Below are 27,446 nucleotides of genomic sequence, written 5' to 3'. Positions count from 1 at the left end.
TTCAATCCAGGTAAAAGTGTCCCGGTGGAACAAGGTGGATTCCAGCCCCCTGACCACCCTTTTGAAGTCCTCCAGATGGATTATATTCAGATGGAGCGATGTCGAGGTTTCAAGTATGTCCTTGTAGTTGTATGCGCTTTGTCCAGGTGGACAGAAGCATATCCAGTCCCAGATTATACAGCCGCGACCACTGCCAAGCAGTTGGTTCGTGAATTCTTCCCCCGCTATGGACTCCCTAGGGTCGTGTATTCTGATAACGGCCAGCCATTCTCATCCGAACTAATGAAACACGTTTCCCTGTTGTTAGGGTACCAGTGGAAGTTCCATTGTGTACGCCATCCAGAAGCAGCCGGTCTCGTAGAGAGACATAATCAAACCCTGAAAATCCGTATTGCCAAAGTATGCAAAGAGAAAGGTGTAGACTGGTTAGTAGCTCTGCCAGTCGCTCTGTTCTATATGCGCATGGTCGCACATTCCAGATCAGGTCTGTCCCCTTATGAGGTCGTATTCGGCCGCCCCCCGAATATGTGGGGTACACCCAGACCCCGAAGTATTACCGATGTTTCCAGTAATATGCTGACAGATTACCTAGCTTCCTTGATGTCTGCCCTACACTCTTGTCGTTCACAGGTTGCCGCTGCATTTCCCGACAATACTGAAGTCAAGCCACACGAGATCCTTCCCGGCACCCTGGTCCTCGTCCGCAATTTTGATCGTTCAAGTCCGCTGGAGCCTCGTTGGAAGGAGCCAAAGTTAGTCCTTCTAACCACCCGCACTGCCGTCAAGTTGGAAGGCAGGAAGGGGTGGGTGCACCTGTCGCATGTCAAGAAATTTCACGGACTCCGACTAAAAACTGTTTCCAAGAACATTTCCAAGGATTGTCAAGATTTTAAAGACTGCCAAGATACTATTCTTAAGGACTGTCCCGCAAATGACATTGATACCAAGCCCTCCCTGTTAGAGAAAACTCCGCAGCAGGAGTATAAAAGTAAGCTCCGGTCTAGTAAAATAAGTCAGCCAGTTTAATTGTCTAAGTCCTCCCCTAGGTGAAACGGTTAGACAGGTATCTGACATGTATGAAATAGACCCCCATAGTGAGAGAGTTAGTCAAAACTCAATCCGATGTATCGTTTTTCTAAGTTTTATATTGTTTTTAAGCTTGATGATTACCTGTACAAGTTATGCATTTCATTTATGTTTTCCAATTTCTCATGTAAATAAGTTTTCTAATGCTACAGTAGAGCACACGTTTAGTGATCTGCCTCCTCACGAACTATCCTATCGTCTTGCTATGCGCAACAATACATTTATCCGTATGTTACATTATTCACACCAGACCAGCAATGCCACTAATTGTTGGGTGTGTGGTCGACTCCCCCCTTTTCAGACACCGAAGGGAGTTTTGCCACTGTTTCCTTATCCGTTTTCACATAATGGTTCATGTGGAGCCTGGTCCATGTTAACGTCATCCTCAAATGATATGTCCCTTCTGAATAGTACATGTTTTCCAGACAAGCAAGGTCTTCCCCACAGAACACGGTTAGATCTAGAAAACGAAGTTTATAATTTGGGTAATTATTCTTCGAATTTTATGGTCCTGAATGTTCAGTCTGATCCTACTCCAGACTTACCTGCTATTTCAGTACTACCAGTCAAAGGCGAATTATGTGTCCGAAATAATGGTTCCGCACATGTAGGACATAGTGATTGTACTACTATTGTCAAGTATAGTGACAGTGGGAAATCTATTTTCAAAGCTTCACGTCATTCTTATTTTGTTTGTGGTCAGACCGCATATGTTCGTCTGCCCCTCGATTGGGATGGAACCTGTTACATTGCCTTCCTACTGCCACCAGTTTTTCTAGCCCCGTCTGATTATCACAGGAACACACATCTAGTACACATTAGACATAGAAGGGAGATCGAGTCCCCAATTGTCGATCAAACTGAAACTGCTCTAGAACAGTATACAGATTTCAATAAAGGTTTCTTCTTCTTTATAGGACCTATCCAGAATAGTAAGTTAATCCGTAGGTTAACAAGAACCCTTGAAGCAGTAGTGAATGAGACTGCCTCTGCTCTAGGTAACTTAACCGAAGAGCAATCTGCTATGAGATTTGTCGTGCTCCAGAATCGTCTCGTTCTTGACGTCATACTGGCCGATAGAGGAGGAGCATGTAGAGTCATCGGATCTAGTTGCTGCATTTTCATTCCTAATAACGCGCCGTCTGTTTATTCAGCTATAACCAGACTTCATAAAATTGCCCATCAGTTACACCAGAATCCAGGCACCTGGACATGGTCCGGTTGGTTTTGGAGTATTATTTCCGCCTGGGGATGGAAAATATTGTCATTTCTAGGTATTGCAGTAGCGATCATATTTAGTTGCTGCCTCTGTATACAATGTGGCCCTGCGATTTGCGGCATTTGTGCTACCTCTTGTATTCCTAGTCCCAAGTCCCGTCCTAGATCCCGTTCCAAGAAAATTCGAGACGAGCAAATGATACTGTATGAAATGATAGATGGTATCATGAATATTGATGTTTCCTGGTGGAAACGTAGTGACAAGGAGGGAATGTGGAAAAGTAAATTTTGCCATGTTCTGTGTCCCTACGTGTTCCCCATGTTATGTTATATGTGCATGATTAATATGCATATGTATTCCCCATGATCGATTAAAGACGCAATTACAGTTGTGTCCATCTCTAGTATGCCAGTTCCCAGTTTTCGTGAATACAACGAATATTAGGCCTATGTAAAGTTACGTTGCCACGTTTCACAGTGTGCACGTTAATTCAGTAAAAATCCCCGTTTCTAGGCCTCAAAAGGGCCCGGACTCAGATTCAGCTCCTGTCTCCTGAAACCCTCTCCGAGGAGCGATACAGCCCCCACCTGTATCCCTGACCCTTCACTTACTTCCTGCCTCACAGTGCCCGGCTCGGCCTGGCTCTGCCTGCTGGTCTGCCAAGAGTATGTTATGATTCTAGTTATCAGTCCAGCTCTCCTTCTCTGCATTCCTAAGCTACTGAATCGCATCAATAGTTTCCGTCATGGTCTAGCCTTTACGTCTCCATGAAAGAGAAATACTGTATTAATGGTCATTAATATTCCTCAACACGCACTACATGTAGAATAATGCATGCACCAGTCTTAGAGTCTGTTAGCCTTTACCCTGATAACTTTTGGATTCTATCAATATGTTCTCTAAACATCAGATACTATATAGTGTTTAGGTACATGTCGCTCTGACTCTCCAGACTTTCATCTCTCCTTCTAGCGCAGAAGTCATAGCCCCCAGTTCCTCCTAGTAACACGTCATTGCCAGCTTGCGCTCACCACTAGGTTAGAGGTCCCGGCTCCTTAGGTAGCCCCCTCCATGTTTCCGCCCCATTTATGACATATTCTGTTACGTTTACATCACATGTCTATGTATACGCCCTGTTCACGCCTCTTGTTACACCTACTTTCTGCCTTATCTTTCGCGACTGCTACAGGTCCTGCCCACTGCTACGCCTATTGTATTGAACATCATGTATTTTGTTTAACTATATATGCTTGTGCACTATTATTAAAAGTTGCTAGCCATCCCAGATCTTGCCCGTGCAGGTTGTCCTGTTCCTGTCCTTTATGCTGTATTAAACCTGCAAACTCCGACTACCTCGAATCTTGACTCTTATTTATTGAGCTATCTGTTATTGTATATCCAGTCAAAAATAGAGGTATTATTTATTTATTTACCACAGTTTAAGAATTTAATTTTAACACCTTTTCTGGTTGCTCTGGTCAGTGGTTTACTAGACCAGAAAACTAAGCATAGTAAAGGTGCTCAGGAGATGCCAGCAGAGAAATGGTGATATTTTGCAGCAGTCTTTGAGGGTGGGAAAGCAACTAATCTTGTGACTGCTACTTACCCATCTGCTTGTAAAACATTTGCCAAAATACTATTTAGGAATCTCTATAATTGCCCTTTCTTGTATTTTGATGTTTTTTACTCCACCAGTGAAGGGCTCCGTAGCAGTAATGATTTCGTTTCTAACAGATTGTAGACTTTGATGCATGGTGGGATGGATTGGCCAATGGATGCTTGCTGTATCCCAGGAGAGGCTGTGGACACTGCAGTGTTTTGAAGCACTAAGAGCTGAATCTGCACACTATACATAAGGGAACATGGAGCTGTGGAATGCCTCTTTATGGTGTCGCACTCGTGAGACTATCCCATTCCTCAAATGCTGTGATTAACCTCTGCTTTAAAATTGATTATAGTTTCTTTGTCGTGCGTTTTCCATCTAAAATACTTCTAAAGATCATGCCCTACATTACATATGATGAACATTGAGCTGCTCTCCGCCTGGTAGATTGATTGCAGAGATTTTCTCTGGACAAGGCAAAACATCGGAACAAGCTTCAGCTTGTGAAAAACTGTGCCAGTAGGATAGTGATCAACCCTTCTAGATCTAGCCATTCTTCAAGCTTCAGTGGCTTCCTATTAAAGAATGTCTGTCAAGGTTCTGTGCTTGGTTCACAGAGCCTTTATGTGGACATATCCAAGATTTCTGCGTAACGTGTATGCCCCTACCAGGCAGTAACTCTTTAATTTCTTATTGGCCGACCATTCTGTAGTCTAGGATACCTTAGATTTGAGGCACATCATTCTCTGGATCTGCGCGTACTATGTGGAATATTCTTCACCATGAATTATGAAAAATTGCCTTCGATTTTCTTCCAGAAAACTATTAAGATTTGGCCTTTCATATTTGTAAGGAGGTTTGTTAAGTTATACCACAGTCGCTGCACCGGTTTGTACCGACCCAACTCCAAGATCCCTCTTAAGCACAATGCAAAAGCACAAGCTGGAGGCTGGAATGAATGTATGCGTTTTTCACTTTGCAGATCAGTATTCTGACATTCATTCAGTCTGAATATGTTAAGGTTTTTCTCTTACATCAGTCACACTGCAAATTCTGAATTGCAATTATTTTCTTTTCTACAATATAACAATATACACCAACATCTTATTTCCTATTTCAGGTTTAAGGACACTATGACAAATACGATTGGAAACCGTGAGACTGAGAAAGCCCTTCAGCTTGGGTATATGTACAGCCCTGAAGATGCCCTGAAGGTGGGCTTGGTGGATCAGTTAGTGTCTGAAGACAAGGTGCAGACAGAGGCCTCTACTAAGATGTCCGAGTGGTTAGCCATTCCAGGTAGGATTTGTTTGAAAATTCCACATACAAGTGTGTTTTTAAGCATCTCCTCTGTTGGCTTGGGCTTTGTCCAGAAAATCCCTCAGCGGGACCGGCCTGTGTGGAAGTACACAACTTGAAAATGTTTGTGACAGCAAATATAATAGGTCAATTTTATTAGACTGTTGTGTGAGTTTTCTGGTGAAGTTTGTCTGCGTTATTGTGACACGTAGGTTTGAAGTATATCATGTGTGGTTGTTTGACTGTCATTGGTTAGTAAGAGATGGAGACTGTTTTTTTTAGTTTACCCTACTGTGTGACAGGAATATTAATGCATGTTTACAGTACAACATAAGACAACTTAAAGCTCTATGAAGGAAATGTCTTTCATCTTATTCTCTCAATCTTCCATCTCTAAATGATGCAACAATGCTAAATTAATGAATTATATTTTCCTTGCAATTTAACACACTTGTTCAAATTAAAAGAGCTTGCCCATGATTGGAAAAAGTCATCAATTTGAATTGTGAAAGTATGAACTTTTGGGCTAGACGTTTTTTTAATGTGCTGATTGTATACTGTGGTGATGACTTTTGGAACAGAAGCATGAATTGCAGAGCGGGAACGGAGTCTGGATTATCATGCACACATCATACTCTGGTGCAGGAGCAGTAAAGGAAACCTCTTCCTTTGTTTTAATAAAAACAACAAAATTACTATTACAAAAAAAAATATGTTAAAATAATGTTTGAGTGATATCTTTAAATCATGCATGCACACAGGATTGAAGTGACAACTAATTGACAAGGTTAGCTGCAGCTAAAGAAGTAGCAAGAAATAACATTTAGGCTGCACATTTTTTACTTTCCATTATCTAGCACCTTGTCGGCGGGGGGGACAATAGCTTTAATAAAGGTAGCAACAGACTTTCCCTTCGTTCATTCTAAATACACCCTATGTTTTCAAAGACATGCAATGTGTTGAGTGGAACTCAACATTTGAAGACATTTGTGTTTTTTAGCTTTGTATAACTAGATAACCCCTCTAAAACATTTAACTCACGTTTATATCCTCCGACAAATACACTTTTAATGGATGTAGCCCACATTTCTGTAACTAGGTCGAAGAATCATGCTCTGAGATACCCAGGTGATCCTTCATAAAGGTTCAGGGAAAAGCTAGAGTACTTATGGTAACACTTCAGTGCTATGGGTTCACTCTAAATTCTTCAACCCTTGGTATTTACTGAAGCCTGACTCAGTCTATCAGGTTATTGGATCACACATTTCAGTTTTCACTGTGGGCCCAACTGCAATGCATCAAGACAACTAACCCCCAGATTCATCAAAGTCATGTTTTGCGAGTCCTTACTAGCGAATTTTAAGGATTCGCTATTAAAGACTCGCAAAACGGGATGCATGTAGAAATCGCAATATTTTTAGCGATTTCTACTTATTCCTTATTGCAATTTCAAGGGTGCCAGGGGTGTCCAAAGGACACCTTGTTGCACCCCTGAAATGGTAATGTACACTGGTGTTGCGCACACACATGTCCCAAGGACATATGTGTGTGTAACATACAACTTAGAAAAATGCACTAAAGAGCATTTTTCTAAGTTTTTGCTATTTACCACGTAGTTAGACTTCGCGGTAAATAGCGGCCCCAAATTGCGAATTCGCAATTTTGAAATGGTTCATGCATTGCATTTAAGAAATCTCAAATTGAGATTCCTTAAATGCAATTAATCGCAATTTAGCGATTTCTAAAATTGCGATTTTTGCATTTGGGATGATGCATCCCAAATGCAAAAATACCGCTCGCAAAGGGCCAGATTCTCAGAATCTGGCCCTTTGCGAGCGGATTTTGGTTTGTTGAATCTGGCCGATAGTGCTTACTGCTGCCCCCTCGTTTCATTCCAAAGCTCAGCTTTCTATGCTAGCCAATTGTACACCACTCTGCAAACAAAAATCTTTCCCTTACATTTACCTGTGATGTTAGCGCATGGTTGGTAGACCCCATGCTCTATGTACCAAGTTGTCACTCACAGGTGTGCGCACAACTTTGCCAGATGCTGCCAAGGGCAACCGCCCATCTTTAAAAAGAATGCAAGGGCACACATTCTCATCACCACCATTGGGATCATAAACCAAAATACTACTATATACAGAGTCCTTTTGAGCCCTGTTTCTCTTTGATTCATCCCAGACTTACTTGTTTGAATTTCTAGACTCTTGGGCAACACACCATAAAAGGACATAACTCTCAAACTCCTTTCTCTGGTTCCAGCATAAATTAGAGGAAGCAGTACATGAAGAGTGTAACTATAAGTCACTGGAAACAGACTGGCCTTCTCAACAAAACAGATAGCTTCCTTAGGGATCCACAATATCTCTAGGACAAGGCGAGGAGGGGAGTGGTTCTGCATACATTTCAAGGTGTTCATTGCAGTATATATGATCTTTGAAACTTATGTCGCAAGTAGATACGCGACTGTGCCCCCAATGCGTAAGTACCCGTCTTTTTGTGAACAGTAACGCTAGGGTTATGAACCTCCTTGCATCCTCGCAAACATTATTAACAAAACCAAGCTATAACACAGTCGAGTTCAGAGGGATAACTTGCCATCTATGTTAACGTTGTTATAATCTTGTTTCAGTATTTATTGATTTAAAGGCACAACCACACCAGGTGTAGAAAATCTGCATATGTGGCTTTGCATCTAGATCTTAAGCCACCTTCTCTAACCCCGCTATCGTCTGGCTAAGTGGCAAGTGGTAGTTTCTGTGGAAGAACTTAAAATGTATTATACACAATCTGCTGCTGGTTGAGAAATCACCGGTCGGCACACATCAGTAGGCCCAGTCTGCTTCTGACATTGGGCAACGTGGCTTAAGGTTCCATTTGTCTTTCAAGAGGGCTTAAAATTATTGGAACTTTGGATTGCATGGAACTGCATATTTGTGTGATAAGGCCCTGAAGGGTTTTGCCAGCATACAGTAGTGTTAGTGTCCTGATTTGAGGGTGTTTATCTGGGAATGTGGAGAAGGCAGCCCTGCATGTGGACTGCAGCTTATATTACACCAAAATATTACTATGCATATATGGACTTCCCCACTGCTGTTATATAGTTAAATAAAAACATTCTCTGGGAGAAATCACAGAATCTAGAAAGTTTCAGTTTGTGTAGCTACACCTGTGATTTCCCTTCCCAGTTTGGAATGAACTTGGGTTGATACAGGAGCACACAACTGGGTGAATATTAAGTCAGCGTTCTACTGCGCATTTTCTCCTATTCTAGAAAAAGCAAATAACTGTATCAATTTCAGACCTTTTGTTCCTGGTCAGTGAATTGCAGTGCAATTGGTGACGCAAGATCTTTCTCAATTATTGTATGTGGTAAGTTTGGGGCCGGGTTGTACTAATTATGAGCTTATTGCACATGGGTGCAAAGGCATTATCTAAGCCTAGGGTGCATGCCGGCCTAGGTCATTTCAATCAGCAAGGACCTTAGTATTGTAAAGAAATGTTAGGGGATGTTATTAAATAAATAAAAGAACAACACATTGATGAATGAGATGCTTGAATTAATCTTAGCCAATGGCATTTGCACTGGGTCGCATTCCAGTCCATCGTATTTTCACACACCATGGCCATTCTAAACAAAAGCCCAACTTATGCAAAACAGTACAGACCCTGTTCCTCATGGGAACAGTGAGTTTCGAACTGCCGGGCGAGGCACTCTCCAGAATGGCCGACAAGCAGCCCCAGACCGGGTTTGCCCTACTTGGGGCAGGTCAGCAGGTTTTGCAGTACTTGGTGGTTGTCAGTAGTGTAGCTGGAGTCCTGTGGTACAGAGAGCACAGGAGCCACGTTTAAGCATACCCTTCGCACATAGCTCATCAGTTGAAACTACAGCAAAGGTATGGATAGAATGCTTGAACCATTCTCAGCCACTGACAATTTCTCTGGGCCACATTCCAGTCCATCATTTTCACCCACCGTGCCACTCTAGACAAAGGCCTGCCTTACGCAGTTCAGTACCAATTCTGCTCCTCGTGGGAACAGTCCATCCTGAACTGACAGGTGAGCCCCCTGCCAGAAGGGACCTCAAGCAACCCTGGACAGGTTTGCCCTACTTGATGTTTGTCAGTGGGCTGTAGCTTGAGTCCTGTGGCACAATGAGCAGGGAACCCATTTCTGGGCATACCCATCGCGCTTAGGCTGTCAACTGCTACAACAGATAAAAAAAGGCTTTTGTGGGGGGGACTTGTTTGTGGTCATTTTCATCAATATTGGTTGCTTGCCTGCCAGAGAGGGGCAAAGCAGATCAGTGTTTAATCGTACCTCAAGACTGATTATCGACACACCATAGCATCTCTTATTGTTTGCAACTAGATATCGGGTAACTCCGTTATTTCACTTACTCCATACATCACATAACTGGATAGTCAAGGGGACCGTTCTCCTTATTGGGAGTAATAAGGCAAGACATTTACTCCAAATTATATTAAGGTCTGATTCTTCCCGATAATAGGAAATAGGTTATCCTTGGAGACTGAGATAAAGGTCGCCTTATCATTTGCAGACAACAATGTGAGAAATGTATGGTCTGCAAAGCGGAGGGTGCTATAGGAGTAATGCTGGGGCAGTCAGTCATCAAAGCTTTATTTCGATATACAAGATATCATAAAAGCACATACAAAATATAAGGAATCACAATTCATAGATATTACATGTTAAAAAGTAGAGTACAATAAAAACATTCATATTACAAAATTATTTCATTCATTTCATAACTTTATTTCGATTTCACAAAGAAATCATAAAAGTATACATCAATATAAAACACCGGCAACAATAAAACCACGAATCATATTTACATAATTCTAATTTTCGTAAACATTTGCTGATTTTCATAAAACAATCACTATGAGTTCCTGATAGCATGCGCTGATCTGAAATGGGTAGGAGAATTGATAGTACCCTTACCTAGGGGGTATTTGTGTAAGGCTGTTAATCTTGGTGGGGGAATAGGTAGGGTACTTGGATAAAAATCATACAGATCCCAAACGGAGATGGGGCCATCATTTTCGTGGGGCAGGGAGGACCGTAAGTGGGGGACTGTGTGCCTGTCCCTAAATTTAACTAGAACTAGGTCCCCGGGAATTTCTTTAGCAAAAGACCCTAACCAGCCCACCCTTCTAACACTCAAGATACCACCATCTTTGTTAGGTGGGAGGGGTCTATTTTTTGATCGCCAAAACAGGACCTTGTGCAATAGGTCCTGGTGTCTTTCAGGTCTCCCGTGGGTGGGTGCAGGTACTCCTGCAAGAACGAGCACAAAGGGGGCGGCTTCTGGAGGCAAATCTATACAATCTACTCAAATCAAATCAAATCAAATTTAGCTTTATTCGATTTATCTGGAGAAATCATAAAAGCATACAAATACATTTTATACAACAAATTTAAAAAGTTTTCCCCATCGAGAAATTTATAAAGAGACTATAAAACAATTTTCCATTTGTAAAAAGTAAATGATGAAAATATGGCCGGAAGCCTCGTGTTAAAGCGGCGAATACAATTTAAACATGTAAGGTTTACATCATAGAGTTTCTGTATTTCATCACTGACGTTAAAAAGCGAGAAACAACAAAGATGACATACACCTCATCAAGCAAGAGTAACTTCAGATATGCATCTTTACATGTTCTTATGCCCCAGCGTTTAAGCAATGGTAAGAGGAACAATTTCCTTGGGGCAGAATACAGATTACAGAAGAACATAATGTGAATATTACTTTGTGATGAATGATCATCGCATGGGCAAATTAGATTCGGCGAAATCCAATCGTTTTGTTTTGGAAGAGTGACCATACGGAAGAAAGTGCCTAACCGCAGCCTAGTAAGAAGCATACGAGGATAAGGTGCAGTTTCAATCCTGAGGTACAATTGTAAACCTTCATTAGGGGTAATTTTTTGGTAACTCAGGGTGGTATTTTTGAGTTTCTCGGTGTCCCATCTGTCACTTTCCAGGTGTGTAATTAAAAGTTTTTTGAGCGCTGGCCTAGACAGATGTTCTAGGGACTCTGGGTCATCATAGTATTCAGGATGTCCAATTTTAGAGAACATCAGCCGGACGTGTCGTAACCATTTGATTTTGGGTGCAGCATCCAGGTTCATACAGTCCGTGATGAGTTCTCTATTAAATTGGCATTCCATAGTGGTCCAGATTTTGTGCCAGAGCAAACACGGTGATAGCTTTATAGTGTCGCTAAGGTATTTAAGGCCAGTCTCAATATGGGTAATAAAAGTTGAAGTAAATTTGCTCACACCTAGTAAATAGCGAATAAAAAGATTCTCACAAGTTTGGAGTGAGGACACATTTTCAAAGCCCCATAGGCCTGCTCCATAAGTGACTGTCGCTACACACTTTGCTTGGTAGATCTGTAACATCTCGGCAGTTGGTTTGCCCCCAATTTTGGCTGCAAAAGTTCTCAGAGCCCCAATAGCACGAGTAAAGGCAAGCTTCCTAGCAGATACTGCATGTTTCCAAGCTCCTTTCCTCTCGAATACAACACCCAAATAACAAAAAGTGTCTGTACTCTCAATTCTTTGCTCGTCAAGATGTATCGAGCATTGTGGCTTTTTGTTTTTTTGGGTGCATGGCATGGAGAAAGTTTTAGAGATGTTCACTTTCAGATTTCTTTTCCCCATGTAGGATGAGAATTCAGTTACCGCTCTTTGCAACCCTACCTTGGTCCTGGACATAATTGCCGCGTCGTCGGCATATAATAGGATGGGTACAGGCCTACCATTAACGGCTGGGTAGTCACTTGGCTGATTTATTAGATGCTCTACAATAGAGTTAATATAAAAGCTAAATAGAAGGGGCGCAAGTATGCAGCCTTGCCTAACCCCTCTATTTATAGCAAATTTCTGAGTACATTGCCCCTGGGTCCCGAACCTCACTCTGGCGCCGGCATCTCTATACAATTCTTTTATAAATACGATAATGGTAGGATCCACCCCAATATGTTCCAATGTTGACCAGAGCTGCAGATGATCCACACAATCAAATGCTGAGCTAAGGTCAACAAATGTGACAAACAGGTCCCCTTTTTTGGCCTCGGTATATTTGGACATCAATAGAGAGAGATTTAAGCATTGTTCCTGGGTACCCAGTCCCTTTCGGAAGCCGTATTGGAGTTCCGAGATGACCTTTTTTTCTGTCTCCCAGTGCTGAATTCTCTTAAGGACGATCCTTCCTGCGATTTTCATGAGGCCGTCCAGTAAGGATATAGGACGGTAGCAAGCAGGATCGTCCCTGTTTCCCTTTTTAAAAATGGGCACTACAATTGCGTCTGACCAGGTGTTAATTAAGCCGCATTTGTTTCCCATATTTAAAACGTTAGTTAACAGGGGAGCCCAAAATTCAAGATTTGTTTTATAAAGATCCACTGGTGTGTGGTCGGGGCCAGGGGCTTTCCCTGAGGGGCTTTCCCTGATTGCATTTTCAACTTCTGAGGTGGTAAAAACCAGATCAATTGGGTATGGGGATACTGGGTGGTCACTTAACAGATAATCCTGAGTTGGTTTGTTCAAGGATGAGATTACCTTTTGGTGGTTCTGGGTGTCCCCCTGGCTGTTGATGTAAAGTTTGCCATAATGTTCTACCCAGAGCTCTGCCGTAATTGCTACATCCATGCAGTTGTCCGTATCATTAGTGTTATATACTGATCTTATAACTTTCCAGAAGAGGTTAGTGTCCTTGTTCCTGGCAGCTTCCCCCAAAGCTTCCCAGGCCTCCCTTTTCATCGTTGCTTTCCGATGATTAATTTCCCTCCTGTACTCTCGTCTGGCCTCGGAAATTTGAACCCTATTTCTCGGAATGATGTTTAAAGCTTTCTTCAAATTCTTTAGGGCGACTGTGCACCTGGAATCAAACCACCCGCCTGCATGTTTCCCATTCTTTTTGTAGCTCTTGGTTAAAATGTTTTTTATGTACAGTTGGATATTAGCAAAAGCTGCCATAATCGCCTTAGGATCAATATCTTCCTCTAAACAGACAGATATGTCTGCAAAGCAAGATGATATGAAGTTGTGAAAGAAGATTATAGGGTTCAATTTCTCCCACTTTATCACATAGCCATTTATCTTTGTTAAGGTAACCTCTAGTGGAATACAATCTACTCTGTTAGGTTCTGCTCTAGAAGCAGAGTAATTAAATAACACCGGTTTACGAGCAGTTTTGGTAGCAGTTGGAGGTTGTCTCTTGGGAAGTTGTCTATCGGTAAACACATTTTTTCTGGTATTGCTCACAGATTTATCGATGTGCGATGGGCAGTTGGAAGGTGTACTTACAGATGGAGCAGTTTTTGTAGTGTGAGGCACTTTGGGAGCAGTAGGGAGAGTAAAGCAATTAGATCTAACAATCTCTGCGGGAGGAAAAGATTTATCTTTAATGATAGTCTCTAGGCTTGTCAACCTGTCCCCTAAGATGTTGATTTGGTCAAGCAGGGGTGCTATTACAGATCTTATCATCAGTTCAAACTGGGGCAATAGTTGCAGATAAGGGGATGCTACTTCGTCATCCCGAGTTTCAGTGTGCGTTTTAGGTGAGATAGAATTCATGGCAGGCGGTGAGGAATCAATATAGAGTTTTTGTATTTTAATATCTGTTTCGTGTTCATTAACCCCTACGTGCTTCCTCTTCGCACTTTGGCCATGTGACAGTCCACTAGCTTGGCTGCTATCCTCCTTGGGTGATAGGCGTCGATCGCAAGGAATATCTGCGCGATGGTCGATAGTAAGGCCTTTTACAGGGGAGGGGGCTATAACAGGAAGAAAATTAGTCCCGCACAAAGCATTTAGTTCCTCCCAGTAAGACATTTTTTCCGGTCTGACAGGGGTTTGTGGGAGGGTTTGAATTGAATCTAGCAGTTGACGCCAAGCATCGCTATTTGTTTTGCTGATAGTGCTGAGGGTTCTATGCTTTTGAGTGTGCGTGTCCATTTCCTTGGCCGGGCATCGTATTTGCATGAAAATTGGATAGGCCCCCTTTGATGTCATAAATCATGTGATGTAACTATCTTGGCGGAACGGCAAGCCCATGAGTCTTCTACAAGTGTAAATAGGCACTATACCTTCTCTTATGGGGATGAAAAGGGGGGGTGGCCCGTCCCCGTCCTCCTCGTGCCGCTGAGGGCCCGCCCTTTGCCCGGGCTTAGCTCGGCGTCCCGCGAAGCGGGGCAGAGCGCTGTTTATGGCGCCTCCTGGCGCTGGGTGCGTCACAGAAGCTGCGCCGCCGCTGTGGCAGCCGGGAGTTGTGGTCCCGGAGCGGCGGCGCTGATCCCTGCAGCTGGTGACTCCTGGCGGTGGCGGCTTCGATGTAGGGCTTCCTCTCCCTGCCCCCGGTAAGTGGTTTGCTGTCCCCCACGCTCCGCCGGGCAGAGCGTGGGGGGCAGTCTTTATTCAAGTGGCAGTTGTGTTAGGGCAAATAAAATTGGACAAAGGAGCATCCTTAACTGGTGCCTTATACTATCATGACTATGTCAAAGCGGAGTGCATTTGCATGAAAGTGCGCAGTGGCACAAGTGTAACGCTATTTGATCCAATTAATAAAGGTAATGGTGCTCCTATTGGTTAGAATATAAACAAGCATTTGCAATGCAATAGGTCTCGCATTACTGAAAGTTTGAGCTATTGTTGCAAAGAATAATGCAACGCCAATAGCTCAAACTTTAAGTATTGTGAGACCTATTGCATTGCAAATGCTTGTTTGTGTGCGAGATGGCCTTGGAGGTGGTAGCCGACCCTTCCCTGGCTCCCCCAGTAAACAAGGCCTTTCACAACAAACACACTGGTGAAGAGAAGGCAGCAGTGATCACACCCAAAGACTATTCAAGCTTAGGCTCAACAGACTTGGGAAAAGGTGTTTGCCCCGTTGACTTGGCCAGAAAGACCTCCCCCCTCGCACATTCTGAAGGCCCAATGACTTCAAGCACAAAGGTTTTCAGGGAGCTAGAAAGAGTGAAACGCTAAAAGCCAACAGCAGGCTACCGCCCTTTCAGATAAACACATATACTCTTTACAGTAATCTTAAACACATACAGAAAGGAAGGCAAATTAAAATTAACTTTTAGTTCAATATTGTGTTTATTCTGATGATATTTTCGTATTTCATCCATCCCAAATTCTTTTAAGCAATGAATCGAGATCTTCTTGTATCTAGTTGCCTACACATGTTTCACTTTAATAAGGCTTCTCAGTTCTTGGAGTGATGCATCTATTAGTTAAGATCCCTGATAAGTATGAAGCTCCTTTTTAATATGTCTTCCCGTATCCGGACCAAACTCATTCGGGTCTTTAGTTAAAATTAAGACTTTGTGTCAGAACGTTTATATAAATCCACCAATTGCCCTGAACTCAAAACGTGAGGTTCAATTCTTTCTGATTCTAGGCGCTGCGATGCACCTTTATGCTTTTTTGACAAAGTCGCTGGCTGCTCGATGCAAATGAATTTTTCTGATATTTGAAATCCTTCCATATAACATTATGCACTGAAGCACAACTGTTTTGCCGTAGAACGGATGATCAAATAATATACTCTTCATTAGCGCATTACTTCCAGTCTGAATGGCTTATTTTGAGGAAGAGCTGATGCGGATGCCATCCAATGCAAACAGTATGTACCATGTGAGATTATTATTGCATTATCACATTATCAATTGCACACGTTGATGCTAAAGGCACTCTATTTTAGTGACATAAAAAGCTACTGGGATTTTGGAAGCCTATTTACTACAAATGTGTCTACCGATAGCCAAGCACAGAGAAATGAAACTCGTCAATTAAAAATAACAGAAACTAAAGGACATCAAATGACAAAAGAAACAGGAATCTGCTGGAAATGCTACCAGGGAGTCACCACATCACGACTATTATGGAGTTACAGAGAAGCGGATAAGTGACAGGGTAATTGCAACAGTTTGTGTCAGTACAAAACACAGAATAAGCATCTGTGCAGTGACGTTTGTTTCAGGGTCTTCTTGTGTACTGCCGGGTGTTCCTTAAATTTGGCCGCCTGTCAACCCAAATTATTACGTCCTTCTTGCACACCATTCATCCACACTAAATTCTGAGCACACAACCCGTTCTAGCTAGCATCTTAGTTTTAACAGACGCATGCTGGGAGTTGCACTTTTAGCTCATTTCCACTGAAAAAACGAGACTGATGCACCATAAGCCGGTGATTTGTTGGCGCACAGAGCTTGTTCCTGATCACATCTAATAACCACGAGGAAGCACTGAGCCAGCCAACAGGTGGGTGCCACGGTATCACAAGGGGATCGGAACAAGGGCGCAAAGAGAAATAAAACACAATCATTCGAGACGCGGTTTGAGATAAAAAAACAACCGCTCGGGAAGAGGTTCCTGTTAAGGACATTTTGCAAGGAAGGCATCGATTACCTCTCATAAGACGCAGTGGTGGGTTTTAGGAATAAGCTGCTAAACAGAATAAAACTTCATTGGCCACTAAGACTGCCCTTTCGTGGCTTGACAAAGCGAGGATCAAGTGATGTCCAAAAGGTCAAGGGTGTTCAGCAGGAGCACTTGTTTACCTGGGAGCTACAAGGCTGTAGCCAGTGTTTCTCCAGCACAGGATCTGCAGCCAGGCATCCTAATAGAATCGAGCCCCCAGCTCCTCTGTGGGAGCAGCGCAGTCACGTGATGCCATCTCGGCCTGCCGAGGAAATTTAAAGGTGCAGCGCTACGCTCTGTCCACCACCACGTACACTCTGGCAATCTCTCGTGCAAGGAAAACACAACAATATGATGAGGCCTGAAGGTGTGGGTGGCGGCTAAGGGTTTCTCTGCCAAACAATAGACCAAGGGAAAGATCAAAATGACCAGATGTGGTAATCTTCTGAAGTATTCTATATGCGGCCACTTTAGAGCGGGGCCACACGGGGCCAGGGCCCCAGCTCTATTTGTCCTGTCTCCCTCTCCCCCACAACAGCTGTTGACATGAAGTGACACAGACCTAAAACGGACATGGTATGGTGCCTTGTCACTCGCGTTAATTTGTCCAACAACCTTTAATTGCAAAGCAGTGGTATTTGCTTTAAATGTTGACATCAGACTTATTGTGTGTGTGTGTGTGTGTGTGTGTGCGGTGCGAGCCATGTGGTTTCAACTATCGCACGCGTGTCTGGGCGCGGTAATTGAAACCACATGGCAGCGGTGTGGGTAACCGACACCAATAGGCCATGGGCGGAGCAATGCTCCCGCCTTTGGCCAATTGCGTGCTGTCTTTGATAAAAAGACGCACGCAAAGGCCAATAGTGTGGGCCAAAAGGAAAAGCTCAAGCGTGTACGATTCCTAGGTCCGTTTTCAAACCCCCTACAAAAAGTCTCTCGATGCGCCTACCGTTGCAGTGCGTAGCACTGCTTGCGTGAGACCTAAAAATTGGAATTCCATTGTAGTGAGTCAAATGATTTACTTGCATCCAGGAGCACAGCCACTACTTCCCGTTCTAGATTCAGCTGATAAATTAGGGAAACAATGATGCCAGGCTGTGCCTGAGGGATCTAGCGTGAATAAAGCCTGATTGATCATTCGGTACTAATTTGGTGGCAAGTGGAAGCAGGCTATTATTTTTGCAAGTATTTTAGCATTCATATCGATGCGAGATAGTGGCTGATAGGAGCAATGAAGGTGCGGATCTTTGCCTGGTTTATAGAGCATACTTCGGTTATGGAAATGAGAATTTGCCATGCTTGCCCTTCCTTGAATAGTGTTGCATAGGCTGTAAAATTGTGTTAAACCCCACGGACAAGGGAATACTTTGTGAACTACCACAAGGTACATCTGGGTCTGGACAGTAATGTCCCTCTCATGGGATTAACTCATAATTGCATGATATTGGTGGACAGTTAACTCACTGTTCTGGAAATTACCGATCCGACGTTTACACCCTGCCAATTTCCATGCACCTTGTAATGGGGCTACTTAAACTGCCTCGGGTAGGTCAAGAGGGATGAAAGCCTAGTTATCCCATCCCACCAACATCTACATTGGAGGGTACTTCACTGCACCTTAACTGCAACAAAACTCAGATAATGCAAGATTCCATCAGAATATATCTTCTAGATATAACCATTTATTCAGTGCCACTGAAAGCTTGTGTTAATGTTACTATCATAATCATTTGTAGATTGAACTATGCCAGTGCACGCTACATTTATCTTCCTGAGTCGGCTATTTACAAGCTTCAAGGTGTTCAAAATATGGTAGCGTGACTTGACATGAATTATCAGTAAACTTGATAGGTTCTTTGAGACTCCCCTTAAGTGGCGCTGGTTGCCAGTTTCTAGAAGGATCGATTATGTGGCACTTTGCTTTGCTCACAAAGCCTGTTATAAGACAAGCACAATGCTGCGTGTGTATCCTGGAATCCATCGATTTCTTATAAAATTGCCTCATATTTAGGAGTAAAGAATATTAGGAATTATCTGAGGAAGTAGTAGTCCTGTGTTATGGTAACTATGGAAGAAAATCGAATAGAAGAAATTAAATTCATAAACCTTACCTCATCCTCAGACACTCTGTTAATGTTGCTTATGTGTTCAGTCCCAAATTTACGTGATCCCTTCATTTTATCTCTTCTCCTCTGCTATCAGTCCTCTGTTTTAGAAAGGACTTGAAGGATTGATAGAGAGGATGTTCCTTCTCTTTTGTCGCTTCCTCCATTTTGACTGCACACAGTCTTGGCTTGCACAACGTAGCACACCTTTCTGAGTTTTAGAAGGCTCTTAAGTCCTCTATTTTATTGATTATCTTCAAACCTTTTCTGATGTTCAGCGCCATGACGCCTGAGGGAATTTGTTGTATTTTATTAGTAGCAATTCCGCTCAGCACATATCTTGCTTGTATAGGTTTTACATTTATTGAGTGATTACCCTCATGCATTAAACACAGGGATGGTGGCAAATTTAGAAGCAATCGAGCAAAAATGATAGTTAGCAGCCGTTGTCCTTTGGAGAAGAAGCATTGTCACTTGTGAGGTAGCTCAGGTGTCTGACGCCTGACCTACAGCTAGATTGAGAGATAGCTCAGCTGTGTGAAGCCTGAACATATAATTTATGTCTAACAAGAGGCATACCCAGCCACCTAAAGGCAAACGTCTCTGATCAGTTTCTCATAGTGCATTGTAAAATTGTAGAAGTTGCTTTAACTTCATACCATGTGGTGTTTCTCTGGAACGTATTCTATGCAGAGGCAGTACACCATCACCCCTTATGTAGGGTTTGCATTTCTGTGTCCTTCCTCTTCAAGTTAATGTAGTTTGACAGCGAATTGCTTGTGAAACATTATTGTGCTGTCAAACTAAGTAAAAACCAGCATCATTTTGGCATGTGTAGAATGGTTACCTATGCAAAGTCATGGCCCAATAAAAGCACTACATTGTGCACTATGTGTTCCAGTGTTCTAGAGACATTGTTGTTACCATGTTGCTTGCGTTCTCTCCCCCTTGTGGTCCATTCAAGGTTGTCTATTAATCTACTCATGACAGGCTAATCATTATAATTACTATAGTCATTGAGGAACATCAATTATAGAGAATATGGCTTTTCTAAAAAGAATTTTGGAAACATTTGTAACAAATGTTACATTTTATAATGCACATTGCCCCATCAGGAGAAAAACAACACTTATATTTTAGTGTGTTTCACACATCAAGTTCTGGGCTTCAAAACAAAATTGAGCGTGGTTGTTGGAATATTACCATATACAATTGCGTGGCACTATTTCTACTTCTGTTGGAGTGTCCTATTGCAGGACATTGGAACTCCGCCACATGTTCTATGTGTTTTGGAACTTGAAAGAATACTAGTACGTTGCATTTAAGACTATGCAATTTGTAACAACGTAATTTCAAGGCAACTACCTTTTGCCATTTTGTTAGGCATTGTGACTTTTTGAATGGATGTAGCTCAGTCCTCTCATATGAGAGTTGCTCAATGTGGGGTGCTAACAACCATTTTGTTTTAGTTTAGAATAGCACAGATTCCTGGCAAGGTAATTTACGGGTGGTAATATTGCCAAGTTATTAGCAATCACTAATTCAATCTCAGCAGGCATGGAAAATGCATTTGGAGTCAATCCTAAGACCTGCTAATCATGCATAACATAACATGTATTTGTAAAGCGCACGATTAGAGAAGGTTATTTTGCCACTGAATTACAGATGTTTGTTGCCCAACTCAATGGTACTCATTTTTTTTTAGAAGGAAGAAAAGCTGAGTGGACCCGCCAGAATTTGAACCTGTGGCCATCAGGTTGAACACAAACCCTTACAGTGGACGCTTTAGTCCACTAAGCCACCAGCCTCCGCATCCAAAATAAGGAGTGGTAACCTACTAAGCACAGTATTCGGAGACTTGCACTTGTGCGACCTTACAAAAGCATATGTTGCAGGGTCCTGATGAGTAGGCAGAAAATGCACCCTTGATCAAATGTCAGACACAAAATCTTTCTGAAGATGCTATTAAAAATATTTCTTGAGCTTGCCATTTCAAAAAGGAATGTTTCAAAGAATTGGCAACAAAGAGTTGTCATATTGGAATAACTTTGCAAAAATTGGATCTAAAGTGCTTTAGATTGAAATCTGTAGATGCTGCTTTTTGGTTGTTAAATCACTCTTTAAAGATCCCTGTCAGTAGCTTATAAACATTGTCATATTCCCTAAAGCATGTTTGTTGTTATCTTATGGTGTTTCACCAATATGTTTTATACACAAAATGTATCACTCTATTTTCTTGTATTGCCTCCAAGCATAGTTCCTCTCTATTGTTTGAAGTGTGGGCTCCGCTGTCATTGGCTGACCACCCCACCCCTTCCAGCCCAATAAAAGTTCAGGTCTAGGTGCACCCCTGATTGACCTGCTATACTCAGTGGTGCCTCGGAGGGGTGGTGGTACCGGGCAATCCTAGCTAGAGGTGCACCGAGACATACCAACTTACATGGTGCCACCGTGTGTCACATGATATCGGCGTCCATCACATGGTCATCCGGTGAGCAGCTTATATCGCATTGTGTACTCACACTCAGCTGGAAACTCCTGCAGAGAGCAGGTTGCCAGTAAATTAATTGGCAGTTGTGCGCCGTCGATGACCATTACAAGGTGCAAAATCTCTCTAGGATATTGACAGCAGCCGCAGACGCTTTGTTGTTTTGGTCTTCCTTGGGTCCAGCACCAAGCCCTGCCACTTTCCTCTCACGGTCAGAAATCTTCGTAAGTTGGCACGTCGGTGTACCATTAGTGCAGAGATGTGAACTCTGCAGTTTCAGTAGATTGTGCCCCATCCAGTAAATCGTTGTATACTGTTTGGGATTTTGCAGTGATTTGTCGTGCAGCGCAACCAGATATGTCGTAGTTAATCTTGAATGTTTTCTTTTGTAATGCCTTACTGTGAGAAGTTGGCCTGATGTGCAGTGTTCACTATTCTAGTGATCACTATATATCAGTCCAAACAACCCTTATTGATGATTGGTTGTAAGTCAACCTTATAGACCAGCTATCCTAGTAGCATGGATACGAGCAGTCTAAGGCTAAGACTCTAGAGGGCGTGTTAAGCCAGCTGTTTTACCATCACATTACCCCTTGAACACCCAGTGAAAGGACACCACACAAGTGTTATGAAAATAAACAATGTATTTATTAGAATCACAACAACCCTGTACTCTTTATGAGGACAGGGTGCTAAGCACACAACAAAACTCTTATGAAAATACTTAAGTTAGCACGTTATACACAAATGCCCGAGGGGCACGAAAAACCATATACTCTAAAAGTGGAATGCGAAATTACTAGCAGGTAAGTACAGTACTAATAGGCTTTGGAATCGCTAGGACTTGACTATAGAATCGTTAGATTACTTCTAGGAGGCCTAGGGGACTCGGGTGCAGAGTGTGCACTCTCACGCGGGATGCGGGACAAAGTCTATGGAAGCTAGTAAAGGCAAAGTTAGTGTTCACGGGCGAACCCGACCTGGTAGGGAGAAAACGACAGTGGATCCTGACCCTAGGATAGTGAGGCTATGCTGGGACACCGAAGTGCCGAAGTTACCTAGCCCAGGGGCTGCAGCTGCATAGGTCTGAAAAGACGTCGGGAATCTCGTTGCCGGACCAGGAGCCTGGAAGAAGGAAGTTGCTGGCAGGCGACCAGTGAAGGAAAGTTCGATGGATCCAAGCCTGGATCAAGGAAGAAGAAAACCTGAAAGCAGAGGGGACCAAGTTCTTGAATCACTAGCCAGTGATTAAGTGGGCACCAGGATGGCACCGGGCGAAGTCACCGCAGTCAGGTGAGTGGGCGCTGCTGGGCTCTGCAGTCTCTCGGACCAGGAGGCGTTGTCGGCGACCAGGATGGAGGTGCGAGCTGTCCCACGAAGGTTCTTGCTGTCGACGTCGCTGGACCCAGGATTGGGCAACAAGTCTTGGCAAATGCAAGGCCCACACGGTGGACCTAAAATGGCGTCTTAGCCGGACCAGGAGGGTCCAGGGTACTTCTCCGATGGAGGGAAGCAAGGGCCAGTCTGGAGCAACCAGACTAGCAGCAGTGATGTCGTCGGGCGTCGTTCAGAAGGCCACAAGCCAGCGGGCTAGTAGCCAAACAACGCGGTGAGCAGCAAAAAGCAGAAGGGCCCCACGCAGATCGTGGAGATGCTGGGAGGCTGCACTTCGGTGCTGGAGCTGCTCAGGGTCGGGGCTTCTCGGACCCCAAAGCACTCACCAGGAAATTACTCGGCGGGCTTGCTGTGCAGAAGTCGTGCAGTCTTGAAGATGGCTGGTCCCTCGAGGTCTCGTCACACCCACGAATCTCAGCGTGACTGATGATGTAGGTAGAGGTCAGAGGTGCCAGGGAAGCCGGTTCTCGTCGAGCTGGGCAGTCTTGATCCGGAGGAGAGACTTGCAGCAGACCGCAGTGTTCTTAAGATGGTGCCTGCGGATGCAGGGTGACTACTCCTTAGTCACAAGGGAGAAATCTTAGGAAGAAGTCTTGAGTTCCTTTCGTGGAAAGTAGTTTCAGGATTCAAAGATGATCTGTTTTGGAAGGGGGCCAGTCCCTACCTTTATCCTGTAAAAAGGGGCTGGCACGCGACTAAGTCCTGCCCTAGGGGTGGGACTAGGAGGGGGGTGGTTACACCCACTTCCTTGGCGGGCTTTTCCCCAGCACAGGGTCTGGAGTGACCCTGGAACTGGTTCCAGCCAGCCTATGCACAGTGAGCACCGGGGTGCCACGTGCAGTCACCTTCCTCTGTAGCCCTGCCTACCTGGAATACACAAAACCCTGTCTGGGACGGTGCTGGCACCGCCCCTGGCAGGAAACCCTTTGTCCTTATCTCCTGCTCTGGGAGGACTCCCAGCAGCAGGAGGGCAGACTTGTGTCTCGGTGGCAGCATCCATTTTGTGGATGCTAAGGCTCTGTCTGACTTTACCCGGGGTTACAGGTTACATACATGTCGTGTCCCTCTAGAAGGGTGGAATGCTAACCCCGTCGCCAGAATTGGCGAGGGGTTAGTATTCCAATTCGTATGACACCTTACTCGACATGTTTTGATAAAGCGATACCAGAGTTGGCATATAACCGCGAGGATTATAATGCACTTAAGAGTATATGGTATGCGATATCATGGAAACGGCTAAGGGATGGATCCCGAAAGCCGCAGACAGGCTCAGCTCATGCCAGAGCACCATCTCACACGATTCCAAGCACTCTGCCTTCAGTATTGTTAAGGCCTGCCATAGGAGTGACTGATAGGAGATCTGTGTGTCCATTTTTTAGGGTTAGATATAGGTATACTATATCTAAAGCAAAGGGTGATTACACCACCTTGCCCCAGCTGTCAAGCAGCCAGTTGTGTCAGATTTGGATGGCCAGCCAGGGGTGGCATAATACATGCTGCAGCCCCTGGTAGGCCCTGGGTACACCTATGCCCTGGGTACCTAAGGTACACTGTACAGGGACTGATAAGGTGACTCAGTATCCAATTTAGATATGTACCTAAGGTACATGGAATCCATTTTACAGAGAGAGCAGTAGGCCTGGGGTCCTGAATAGCAGGGCCCCAGGTCAACTAAGTCAGAAAACCAGCAAAACACCAGGCAAAAAGTTGGGGGCAACCATAGTCAGGGATCTACCTTCCTACACTTACCCAACAGGAGGAATGGATACTGCACCTGCTATTGAAAGCGTGCATGGGAGAGGCAGGCATGCACGATCCCATACACTTGTTCATTCTTTATTTGCCTTAAGTTGTATGATCTGTATTGTATAGGTTTACTTTGTATGATTATTTTTTAATTGCCTTTGTATTGTTTGCCATTGAAAAACAGTGGCACGTTAATAAATGTGCCAATAAAATTATAGAAGTAAAAACTAAAAGCAAATAATTGATGTAATAGCTACCAATTTGTAGAGTTGCTTATATTCCATTATGCTAGATTAGAATGACTTTGGCTGCTCTGCTAGAATAATTGAACATAAACTATCATATAAAGCACTGAGCTTTCTTTGTGATTGTGAGACTTTTTGTAGCGAAAAAGTGTGCCTTTATTTCAGCACAGTATCAGGTGTGGCGAAGCAAGTGATTTGCTAACAATTTATCATTTAGACACAGACTTCAGCTTACAAACGTAATAGCTAACCTGAGGAGCCTAGTACTGCTTCTCCATGTGGTTACTAGCATAGTCTTCACCTAAAAGTACCTTACACAGAGCAGACTATTTTCCACTGCTATTCACTTTCTCCTCCCCTCTTCCCCAGTTACTTTGTTTTCTCTTATGTGAAAGCTTATGGACACGCCTGGAGAGCTGCAACTTGTAACACTGTCTTATTTTTTGCAGACCATGCTCGCCATCTGACCAAGTCCATGATGAGGAAGCCCACGCGGGACCGACTTGTTACTCACCGAGACGCAGACATTGCCAGCTTTGTCAGCTTTGTCACTAAAGACTCCATTCAGAAGTCCTTGCAGGTTTATTTGGAAAGACTGAAGCAAAGAAAGAGTTAAGAGCAAGGACTCTGACACATTATTTGACCACCAAAACCTCAGGGCACCACTTGGGGATAAAGGGTGGAATGACTGTTGATTTTAAAATTAATCTAGGTTCTATCTCATCCTTGACTCTTCATATAATGGGTACACTGCCTGTTTCAGCATTTGCTCTTTTATAGGGACAAACACCTCCCCAACAAGTACATACTTAAGTGTATTACCCTGGTCCCTTTTTTACACAAATACACACTCACACTTGCCTTCTTGCCACCATCCTGTTTGTTACTTATACTTAAGCATTGTGAGATCGCGTTCAGGTCGTAGCGCAACACTCATGTTGAATTTCATCTCAATTTTACACTGACTTTTTACAAGCTGCTGGTGTTAATCTAGCACCCTTTTCTTCTCTTGCACCAAGATCTGATGCTCTTTTCCTTCACTAGACCCTAAACCTATCCATGACTCGTGGTTTTCCACAGAGCTTGCATAGTTCACCCCACCTAACTTTACACTAAGGCCTATCCCAAAACCAGGCATCTTGAGAAAATGCCAGGTTTTCAACTAGCATTTCAGAATGTGCTAAAGTGCCCTTTGCTCCGAAATGTTTAATGTATTTTGAATTATTAGTCTGAGTGCTTGGTTCCTAGAGTTGTGAATAGATGCGTTTTGTTAAATTTGTGTCCTTTCTCTGTAACTGGTGAACCCTCCGTTATTATATTTTTACTCCTTGTGCTCTGAAGTGGATCTGCGTGTTGGCTTCTTCAGTTCTTGAGGGTCAGAATGCCAATGTGTTAGACTCTGCGAGCTCTGTGTTTGCATTGTTACTGTTTTTCATTATGATGCATAAAGACCTGGGGAGTGCATTTATAAGTTTGCCTCTGAATCCTTGACACTGCCAGGCATTTTCATCTGTGCTGCTGTGAGCGCTGGTATCTAATTAGGTGGGAGTGCTGATGAATATTCGATTCTGAAGGCCATGGATTTATTAAAACCAGTGTCTGTAAGAACCTGAAGTCCTAAGAGTTTTAAAGACCAACGTTTAAGTATTCATTCTTGAATAACATTTGGAATCTGATTTTTTTTTGTCTTAGATAATTAATAAATCATTTTTGGGAGACGCATCTTGTGAGTTCTTCTATAATGTAGGTTGTAAAACTGCAGTGGTAACTAAACTCTTCCTGAAAATGTTCTTACAGAGGTCAAATCAGTCCATAGACATACACATGCTATCCCAAAATTCTCATGCCCTGTTGCTAGCGATGAAGGCATCTCTCGCTGTTTCTTGTATGCAGAAGATAACCAATCTCATCGGGAACATCACAGAAAGTGTATATGCATTCGAATATGTAAAGAAAAGAATGAGCAGGCTCCATCATGCCGATGTACACCCTCATACCACCACTAGCCTATCCATCGCCTTAACTGCCTAAGTGGCCATACTCTATAAGGACACTGCAATGAGAAAAGCTGCGGGTTATGTTTAGGGTTTCTCTAGTTTGGAAATGTGACACATTGTATAGTTGCTTATTTCAAATCATATCATATTCAGTTCAGGAAATTGGGTTTTGGCATATTTGACGAGACCAGCAAATCCAAGACAACAATACTGTAATGCATAGTTTCTAGAACCACATTGTTAAATGATGCCTTTGTTAGCCTTCCTAGCTGAAAAAAACATGATCTGATTTTTAGATGACATGTTTAAATGTCCAAAACATAAAGTGTTGTTAAACGAGGTGTTCAAAGAGAAACAGATTTGGAAAAAAAAGGAAGTTGACAAGTAGTCTGTTTTAATGAAGCAGTCATTTGAGGTTCAGAGAGAAGCAAACCATCCTTCAGGTTTTTGAAAGAAACCTTAAGTTTGCTTTGGAGAGCAATATATCAAAGGTATTGTAGCAAAAGCGGAACCACCTCTTGGTCTTATGTATTAGTGGTATCCAAATTCCTCTTAATGAGTCATTATCCATCCAGCTTGGATCCATGTTTCTGGAAGGAAGAAGTTTGCACATAAATTATTCCAAATTTTTTATATATATATATTAATAAGTTCTTATGTAGTAAGAGGGAGGGAACATTGATAAATATCTGAGTTCGATCTTTAAGATGGAAAAACAATTCATATATAAATTGGAATCATTAAATTAATAAAATAATCTCCCCCCAACTAATAAACAAATAGAATATACCTCAATAGAGGATT

General features: G+C 43.1%; 1 protein-coding gene across 1 annotated transcript in view; it reads left to right on the top strand.

Annotated features, from left to right (window-relative positions):
* The window catches only part of ECI1 (enoyl-CoA delta isomerase 1), a 113,307-nt gene extending 86,943 nt beyond the window's left edge, over positions 1–26,364 (top strand). Inside the window, exons 6-7 of the mRNA XM_078663119.1 lie at positions 5,029–5,207; positions 25,095–26,364. Coding sequence (XP_078519245.1) covers positions 5,029–5,207; positions 25,095–25,261 — 346 coding nt within the window. The 3' untranslated portion in view covers positions 25,262–26,364. The remainder of the gene's footprint in view (positions 1–5,028; positions 5,208–25,094) is intronic.
* Positions 26,365–27,446: the final 1,082 nt, after the last annotated feature.

This window comes from Lissotriton helveticus, chromosome 10, assembly GCF_964261635.1.
Source record: "Lissotriton helveticus chromosome 10, aLisHel1.1, whole genome shotgun sequence".
NCBI classification, from domain to species: Eukaryota; Metazoa; Chordata; class Amphibia; order Caudata; family Salamandridae; genus Lissotriton; species Lissotriton helveticus.
This window is presented reverse-complemented; position numbering and strand designations above follow the sequence as displayed.